Source organism: Bos indicus x Bos taurus, chromosome 4 (genome assembly GCF_003369695.1).
Source record: "Bos indicus x Bos taurus breed Angus x Brahman F1 hybrid chromosome 4, Bos_hybrid_MaternalHap_v2.0, whole genome shotgun sequence".
Lineage (NCBI taxonomy): Eukaryota > Metazoa > Chordata > Mammalia > Artiodactyla > Bovidae > Bos > Bos indicus x Bos taurus.
In genome coordinates, this window is record NC_040079.1 from 113,733,547 (window position 1) to 113,743,824 (window position 10,278).

The 10,278-nt window shown below is 42.1% G+C and overlaps 1 protein-coding gene across 1 annotated transcript in view; it reads left to right on the forward strand.

Moving 5' to 3' along the window:
- VWC2 (von Willebrand factor C domain containing 2) overlaps positions 1-9,449 on the forward strand; it is a 130,186-nt gene extending 120,737 nt beyond the window's left edge. Inside the window, exon 4 of the mRNA XM_027540234.1 lies at positions 8,869-9,449. Within this exon, the coding sequence (XP_027396035.1) occupies positions 8,869-9,020 (152 nt within the window). The 3' untranslated portion in view covers positions 9,021-9,449. The remainder of the gene's footprint in view (positions 1-8,868) is intronic.
- Positions 9,450-10,278: the final 829 nt, after the last annotated feature.

Here is a 10,278-nt window from a genome sequence, read left to right on the forward strand (position 1 = left end):
AAAATCCCTGTATATCCCGCCCTACCACCCCGTTACCTCTTCTGAGCCTATGTTATCTGAGAGGCTGTGTCCCAGGCTGAAGTCCTCAGTGTTGTCCACCAAATACAACATAATTCTCAACTTTTATGTTGTGCATTTTTTTTTCATTCAACACTAACAATTCCCAAATGAGTAAGGAGAAGATGATAAGGAGCCCTGTGGGATAGTGTTGACTGAAAAAGTACATGCAGCCTAAAAGTTGAGTTATGTTTTATCCAGTGGGAACTTTTAGGGCTTTAAGCCCAGGAGATAGCATCTCAAGTGACCCTGAGAGAACTGTTCTAAGCAGGCAAGGGGAGGAGCAAGGATATATAGAAGTTTTGCAGCAAAGGACAGGTAGTGTGAACATCAAAAGATCATTGTGATTTAAAGAAAATCAGATATCCCAAGTTAAGGAATTCAGCACTTTTCTATGTATGGGAAGATGCAAGAGTCTGAGCTCACTGAAATCAATCCTTTGGTATGCAGCCCAGCTATCTGGGGCCAGTATCCCGTGTTTCCACATCCTGAGTTTCCTCAGGGCTCACCACAGGGAATGGCTGCAGTCTGATGGCTGCTAGAGGGCAGGTATTCCTTCCTTCCTGAGTTTCCTGAGGGCTCACCAGCTCACCATCTGTGGTGGCTGGAATTCCTGGTGACTGTAACATCTTTGTGATTCCATCCTTATATGACAGGAAATATTCCATTTCTTATTTGTTTACTCTCCGTTTTTTCTACAAGAGGTGCCTGAGTGTTAACTGCAAGGTGGAAAAATTGAGGTGAAGAATGTTCACACTACAAATATTAGATTCTGGAGATCTTTTGTTCAGATTCCCTCAACATGCAGATGGGAAAGTTGAAACTTAGAGAAATTAAGAGATTTGAATTCAGGTTGAATATCTGACTTTCTTTTGCAAAACATGTATCTTTCTCTGCAAAGTTTCTGGTATAATCTAATATGCCAGCTGGCCCTCCTAGTTCAGAATGCTACAGGGGAATGATGACCACAAAATACACATTTGCCATTGCCAAAGGCCATCTAAGGTTTACTGAATTCAGATAGAATATTTAGAGGTTATATTGTTTTCATTTATTTCCAATTTACACCATTTCTTCCAATATAGTTTTAGTGGTCACTGTGGAAAGCTGATGAGGGAGGCTTGAGCTCCTGGGACTCACTGTCCACTCTTGGGGTGTAAGCAGGACCCAAAGCAATGCCTGTGAGCATCCCCAGATTCTGTCTAGGCCACCAGCCTGCAGCCACCTCCTGGTTTCCTCTCCTGTGATGCTCTGGGTCCCCAGGCCCTGGGACCTCCTCCTTCAAGGGACCAGTCTACTGGCCGAGGTCCCAGGTTCTGACAGCATCTTCTGCCTTCTCCTGCTTCCCTCTGATCCCACACACAAGGTGCAAACATTCACCTGCTTGAGGAAACACAGATGCTGTGGCCAGGCTGTTTAAATGATTCGTCATCTTACTCTGGTAGTTAGGCCCAGCTTTATTCAATACAATGGCACATCATCAAGTTTAGCCTTCAAAATAGTAGCATCATGAAGAGCAGAAGAAATGGCAACTCCAGGAAATAGTCCTTTTCCAAATACCATTAATATATCTCTGGACAAAAAACTGTCACCTGCCATTCCAGTAAAGAATAAATTTGGGGCCACCAAGGCATCAGCCACTGTAGCTGCCCCCTCATCCCTGATATGAACCCTCTGGGTGGATTCAGGATGGAGAAAATCAGGAAGATGGCCCTAGATAGCTAAGATGCACATCAAAGGGACGCTTTCAATGAGCCCAGACTCTTGCATCTTCCCATACACATAAAAGTGCTAAAATCACTAATTTGTGATGCTTGGATTTTGTGATCAGCATAATCTTTTGATGTTCAACTACATATTTTTTCAGCAAAAATTCCCATGTGTCCTGGCTCCTCCTTTATCTCTTCAGAACAGACCCTTGGAGTTCACTGAGAGGCTGCTTCCCGGGCTACAGTCCTCAAAAACATGCCAAATGAAACATAATTGCAACTTCTAGACTGTGCATTTTCTTAGTTGACATATCTAAAGTCACCTGAAACATATACAAGGTCAGCTGTCTGGGTTTCTCCTCCTCAGTGTTCAGTCTCTGAAGAGGAGGAGGAGCCCCCAGGTACCCATTTGGGCTCTTCTTCATTAACATCCTGTCTTCCTGTGACTCACCAGTCCTTGTAAAATCTACACCATGTTGGCAGCCTACCCCTCTATATAGCCACAGGAATTTTATTTTCCTTGTGTCACTTCATCATTTAATTCTGAAGCTGTCACTTGGGTGTACCTGTCCTAACTCTGGCTCTGTGTAGGTGCAGCGTTGGACCCTGGGATGCAACTCCAAGGTGACTGTGGCTCTGGCTCCCAGGAGCTCCCCACTGTGGAGAGCAAGGGGAGCAGGGGGCACGGTGACAGGCAGCTCTGCAGGAGACACAGGAGCAGCCAGGAGGAACGCTTAATTACAGGTGTCAGCCGTCCAGGCTGGGTTTGAAATTCATGAGCCTCAGCCTAGTTTATTGTTAGTTCAGTGAATGCACCTATCTTGGGCTGGGTTGTACTAATGTTTACTGGAAAAAAAACAACCCAGAAGTTGAGAATGATGTTTTATTTGACAGACAAAACTGAGGACTTAAGCCCAGGAATCAGCCTCTCAGGGTAATCTGAGGGACTGCTCAGAGGAGGTAAGGGAGGAACCAGGATATATAGGAACTTTTGCAACAGAGACAAGGTGGTCAGAACATCAAAAGATTACTGTTAATTAAGGAAAACCAGACATCTCAAGTTAGGAATTTAGCACTTTTCTGTTTGTGGGAAGTGCAGGGTCTGGGCTCCCTGAAATCATTCCTTTGAGCTACGCCTTAGCTACCTGGGGCCAGTGTCCTGGGCTTTCTCAACCCGAGTCTCCTCTGGGTCCATCTTGGGGGGTGGGGTGGGGTGGCAGCCGTGGATGAGGGCTAGATGGTTGGCTTCCTGTCTCCATGCTGTGTTCCCCTAGGGCTCACATCTGGTGGCTGTAATGTGATGGCTTGAAGGCTGCAGTACCCTTTGTGCAGTGCTATGGCAGCCACACCGTTTTACTCACATTGGTAATTAGGACAAAGCTGGGGATTCAACACAGACTCCCTTTTGGGAGATTTGATTTGGGCCCATAACAGGGGGAGACCTCCTTGTCTTTCAGCCCCTCCACTGGCACCTCGGGGCCTGGGCTGGGCCTGAGACTAACTGTTCTGACACTGTGTGTCAGTCACAGTGAAGGTGCCTGTGTTAATGGGGTCCAGGTGATGTGAACAGCAGCCACCCCCCACCATGACCCCCCTGCTCTGAAGTCAGAAGGACACAGAAAAGCTCAGCTCAGCAGTGCCCATCAGCTGCCTGCTTGCACAGCTGTTCTTCAGCAAGAAAACATTATATGATGTGTCCATTCTGACATTAGCCATTTTTACCCTGAGGGTCCTTGAATAATGGCCAGGCCAGATCAACAGAATTTAATGTATCAGTAATTAGTTATGAGTCATGTGACTTGGACTAATGGTCTAAATCTCATTTTCATATTTATAAAACTCTGCATGCTTCATATTTCTTCCAAAGTACCATATAAATAAGAAAGTTAGATGTTATATTTAGATTAGTTAGTCAAGATTAAAATCTATTTTTCTCTATTCCCTACTTTCTAATGAAGGTTTATTTGACACTGAATAACTGTGGTGACCAGAATCTGCTTTTGTATGTCATGGTTCTCTTCAGTGACTTATATTTTAGTTCATCAAATTCTCGCATGTGGTATTTTTTCCTCAAGTCTCTTAGTGGTTCTTGGGCTACAAATCTATAATATTAAAGTAAGTGTTCCATGAAAATGAAAAGATAACAACTACACTTTGAAAACTTATGAGACCACAGCTACAGTAGATTTGAAAGGGAAATTTATGGAAGTAAAACTTATACTTGAAAAGAGGAAAATTCTCAAATTGATAATATAAGCCACCAACTCAAGAAACTAGAAAAAGAAAAGTAAACTAACTAAAAATAATAGAATAAAATAGTAAAGAGAAGAACTAAAAGATAGCAAAACCGAACATCAGTTTTGAAAATTAATGAAATAAAAAGCTGGTTTTCTAAGATCAATAAAACTGATAAACACCTAGCAAGACATAGGGAAAAAAAATACAGAAGATGCAAACTACTAAGATTAGGAATAAAACAGGAGATGTTATAGATCTCACAGAAATTAAAAGGATAATAAAGGAGTACTAACAACAGTTCTGCACACATACATTTAACAGTTTAGAAGTTGTGAACCAACTCCTTGAAAAATATGAGCTACCTCAACTTACTCAATATGATACAGATAATCTGTATGAAGGGTGATTCCCTAGTGGCTCAGATGATAACGAATCTGCCTGCAACACAGGAGACCCAGATTCAATCTCTGGGTTGGGAAGATCCCCTGGAGAAGGGAATGGCTACCCAACTCCAGTGTTCTTGCCTGGAGAATCCCATGGACAGAGGAGCCTGGTGGGCTACAGTCTATGAGGTTGCAAAGAGCAACACTACTGAGCAACTAATTTTTTAATCTGTGAAAAAGCTATTAAAGAACTTGAATTCATAATTTTAAAACTCCCCTCAAAACTCCAGGTCCTACTGTTTTCACTGGAGAAAAATACCAAACATTTAAAGAATTAATATCATTGTTATCATGCCTTCCAGCAATAGAAGAGGAGGAAATAATTCCCATCTCATTCTATGAAGTCAGTATTATCCTGATACCAAAACTCAACAAAAACAATATTTTTTAAAAGTACAAATCAGTATCTTTAATGAATATGTGCTAACACAATGTCTCATCAAAATATCCAGCAAGTCAAATGAATTTTATGCTATGACCACGTGGGACTGTTTTCTCCAGGAATGCAAAGTGGGCTCAAAAATCAATCTATAGGATTTCCAGTCACCTTTTCTTCCTAAACACAAGTAAGAAGCTCAACAAACTGAAATATTTTTTAGATTCATCAGTAATATTTTTTAGATCCATCAGTAATATTTTTTAGATCCATCAGAAAAGTAAGATCACAAAGCAAATGAATCTCCCTAAAATTGCAGACATATAGAGACAGAAATACAGTGTCACAACTCAGCAGAGCAGAGACGTCCATGGGAATCAGCGCCCGGTAGGGAAACATAACTTGTACTTGATGAAAACCTAACCTGGGTTTTCGACTCCGAGTTTAAGGTGATGAAACAGCTCTGTCCTTGTTCTGGTGGTGGTCACATGGAGCTACACCTGTGATAAATGACACAGACGTGTACACACCCACTGTACCTCACCAGCTCCTTTGGTGTATGTGTGTGAGTACATCTATCTACCTATACATATACGGGGCTCCCCGCATAGCTCAGTCAGTAAAGAATCCACCTGTAGTGCAGGAGACCTGGATTCCAACTTCTGGTCGGGAAGTTCCCTGGAGAAGGAAATGGAAACCCACTCCAGTATTCTTGCCCGGGAAATCCCATGGACAGAGGAGTCTGGCCAGGTACAGAACAAGGGTTGCAAGAGTCGGACAAGACTTAGTGACTAAAGCACCACCATATATGCATATATATATATATATATATATATATATATATATGAAACATATATTTTATATAGACTTATATAGAGATATATATAGAAAAATATAAATATCTATATAAATCTATCTATATATATCTCTCTATATATAAATCTATATTTATATATCTATATAAATCTATCTGAGCCACCAGGGAAGCCCATAAAATATATGTATAAACCTATATAAAATATATGCATATATAAATTATATATAGAATAAATTATATATACATATATATAAAGTTTATTTTGTAAATTCTTCAGGGGTCAACATTTATATAGCCTAACGCTGTGTCACTGATACGACCACACAGAGACAAAAGTTAAGTGACTTTTGAACAAAATGCACAAAGTTGGAACACAAATCCCTCTCCCCTTCAGTCAATCTTGCCATGTTGGACAAAGCCGTCCCCTCATGGTGTGCATAGCAACACAGATGGTTCTACAAGGCGTTGGGAAGGGGTTATAGGACATAATCCACATGAAACAGTGGTCAAAATTGTACGAATTATGTCATAATGAAATTTTACCAGGAGTAATTACTCTTTTTAAATTGCAGGCCTGGGAGATAAATCTCTGATGGTCCAGATGTTTGTAGCACTTTGCCCCGAATTTTATCCAGAGTTGATCTCAGTGAGGCTGAGAATCAGGGTTTCTTCTCACTATTCATCAATCAACAATAGGGAGATGACGTTATATATAAGTATTTTGAAAGCTTATAGAGCAAAGACTTTCTTATATGAGACAGTGTGAGTTGCTACATTCCCCTTCTCAGATCATGTGTTTAAATTACTTTTTTTTGGCCTCACCATTGGGCTTACAGGATCTCAGTTCCCTGACCAGGGATTGAACTCAGGCCCATGGCAATGAACATGCCAGCTCTTAACCACTGGACTGCCAGGGAATTCCCCTAATTTTCCTTTTTGAACACTTGGTATTTATGTGGGATTTTGCTTTTCCTCATGAGTACAGATTTTACTAGAAGGCTATCAGCAGTTTCTTGTGAGCCTGGCTCTACCATATCTCTTCCTTGCATGAAACAAATGATAACAAACACATTCCACATTTAAGCATTTCCTATACATGATGGGGTGAGGGGGCAGTCTCCAAGTCCCCACTGACCATGTGTGTTGGGCGACACAGGGCTGCTGCCTCACATGAGCTCTGTGTACAGATGTGGAGTGACCCCCCAAGACAAATTAGAAGTGAAAAACCCAAATACACAGTTAGGAGAATGTTATCTTTTGTGAAAGAAAGATGAATAATTTGTTTACTCTTTTAAAAAACTTACACTAGGGGATAAATTAGAACTAGTAAAAGTGGTTACTGCAGTGGCTGGGGTGGCAGGTGGCAGAGGAGGAAGGAAGATTGGAGGGGGAGGATACAGTGAAACAGATGAACTTCACTCCACACATCACTGTCCCTAGGACCACACAGAGAGAAGACTGAGTGACTTGTGAATAAAATACATTGACTGTAAGAACTAATAAGAAATTTTTTCTTTACTAGGAATAACACTTATGGTGTCATTTTAAAACATTTATGTAACTGTGCAAGAGAGAAAATAGATGAGTATGTTAATTATTATTATCATTATTATTTTGGCCATGCAGCATGTGAGATCTTAGTTCCCTGACCAGGGATTGAGCCAGCATTCCCCTGCAGTGGAACCGGGGAGTCTTAACCACTGGACTGCCAGGAAAGTCCCAATATGTTTATGGTTTAATAAAGAGTCTCAGTGCAAGAGAAGGTAGATAATTTAAAATCTAAGTAGAATTAAGCAAAGAGTTAATGGGATCACTCAAATAAATATGTTAAAGTTGAACTGTTTGAACTGTTTCATTGTAAGAGAAAAGATATACATATATAAAACCTAAGAAAGGATTTTGAATTCTAATAATGTAAACTCACAATTTAAAACCTGTGTGTGTGTGTGTGTTCCTTCCTACCTGTGCCCACTGAGAGGGGCTGGGAGCAGTGTCACCTCAGTAGTATCAGGCACTTGCAATAATCAGGTCTCAGATCCTCAATATTCCTTCCTACCAAAGGACTCCAGGCCCCTCAGAGAAGAGGCTGATTCCAGAGGAGCCGAGGTGAGCTGAAATGTGTTGTTGGTGCAGACATGGAGGAGGCTGAGAGCAGCTGACGGAGTTAGTCAAAGGACCTGGAAGCAGAGCAGCCTGACGTTCTGGCCTCTCTCACCAGCTGAATTTGGGATAATTGAATATAAAGACTGCAGTGGTTGCAAATCATTGACAAAGATCCAGAGTCCTACAGTGACCACAGCCACTGAAGCATGCGTACCCTGCTTAGAATTATTCTGACTAGAATTATAAAAAGGCCAGTTTTTATCCTGGAGTTTTAGTGAAGTAATTTATCTTTTTCAATTTTGTAATTTTTTTTGATGACTTTAAAAGTGTCACTGAATGTGCTTTGGTGTGAGCACATTGTCAGAGACTTTAGAAGCAAAGGAAGGGAGAATGAGCATGAGCGTTCCAGGCTGAATTTCTTCAGGCTGCAGTGAGGACCCGAGTCTTCATTTTAGATGGTTTGGAATCTGCAGAGTTGTTCCCCTCTGAGTTGGGGGTGTGAACTGTAACATAGAAACCATTTGCTCCAATGGAAATAATTCACACTGGAAATCTCCCTGATACCCATCTTTCTGTGTCCTGGATTTTACATGGAGTAAAATGCACGTGGCACCTCTGTTGGTAGAGAAGCTTGTGAGTCAGAAGTCCTGGGGGTGGGAGGAGCAATAAGGGTTTCTAGAGTCGTCTGCATGGCTGTTCCATCCACCGACTTTTGAAACCTGCTCTAAGAGATGTGGTGGTAACACTGAGTTTAGCTCAGTTTGAGCAATATGCTTGTTTCTGCTGTCTCTCCTAATAAGCCTTGTTCTCTGAAAGTCCCAGTTAATCAAGTTTTTCTGTGATGACTTGGAATTAATTCAATCAAGCGATTGCAGATTTGGCCCCAGAACGGAACAGCCTGTAGATGAAAATCCCAGGATTGTCACTCATAAAACTTTTCAACAACATGGCTTGCATTTCAGGAAAAAAGTGGGAGCAGTCCTAGGCTGAAACGGTAACTTTTTCACTGTCCATCTTGAAAGAGAGTGGATAAAACCTGTAGGGGAGAGCAAAGTCCCCGGTTAAATCTGTGGTACACTTATGCACATGTGTCATACATCAGTACAGCCTGTTTTTTCTTTTCAGGCCCAAACTGCTTTGCGGAGACCGCTGTCATCCCTGCCGGGAGAGAGGTGAAGACGGACGAGTGCACCATCTGTCACTGCACCTACGAGGAGGGGACGTGGCGCATCGAGCGCCAGGCCATGTGCACCAGACACGAGTGCAGGCAGATGTAGGGCCGGCCGCCCGCACCTCGGCGTCTGCGGGAGCCCTGCCCCGGCCGGGACTTCTGGGCGACTCTGGGAGGCACCGGCCAAGTGCAGTCTGCTGGAGCCCTGTCCTGGGACCTTCTGGGCGATTCTGGGAGGCACCGGCCAAATACATAAGACTTTCGATGAGGAATCGTGAAAACTGTTGGTCCTTATGCTTTCTATCACAAAGACTGCAAGAGAAAGAACTGGACGTATTTCAAAACATCCACAAGAACTTCGGGCAAAAAAAAAAAAAAAAAAATTCCGTCTCTAAATAAATGTGCTATTTTCACAGTAAGTACACTGAAGTCCACTATTATATATGAAATGTATTTCTATAATCCCTCTATTAGAGAGCTTCTATACATGTTTTCTATAGATACAGATTAAAAATGCTGTGTTGTCAACTGTCAAGAGCTGTGTACCTGCGTTTCTTTTTCAGTCCTGATTCCATCACAGGAGGTTATTTGCAGTCGCTGATTTTCCTTCGAATCTTGAAAATATTGCACACATGAATGGATCATGAGATAAGAGAATGGATTTTTCCTGAGATCCTGTCCCAAATTCTTTTTAACTTTTTATTTTACACTGGAGTGTAGCTGATTAACAATGTTGTGAGAGTTTCAGATGGGATTCTGTTTCATTACAGAGATGTATGTAGTGTTGATCCTTACATGAAAGTGAAAGTGAAGTCGCTCAGTTTTGTCTGACTCTTTGTGACCCATGAATTGTAGCCACAGAATTTTCCAGACAAGAGTACTGGAGTGGGTGGCCATTTCCTTCTCCAGGGGATCTTCCTGCCCCAGGGATCAAACCCAGGTCTCCCGCATTGCAGGCAGAGGCTTTACCTCTGAGCCACCAGGGAAAGGATCCGGTCTAATTCACACAAATATTAATACTTCCTTCTTGTACCTTTCTGCTTTTATTATCTCCATGCTCAGTCATTTGGGAGATGCAGCTACAAAGGTAACCAATACACCATTTTTCTCTTCATTCAAAGCCCCCACACCGTGGGCCATGGGTAGATGCACACAAATATGTCATTTCACATAGTTCACTTCTTCTAAGCACGACTTTACATAATGTCATACACTGAGGAACAGAATATGCTGGACACTCTGCATTACTGGTGCCTCATGCTGAAGAAAGCAAATAGGGGACCTTTGTTTCTCGGAGGAGCGGTAAGGGAAACTGAACCCCCGAACAAGCCTACGCCTTCAATCTACACGCAGTACAGACAAAC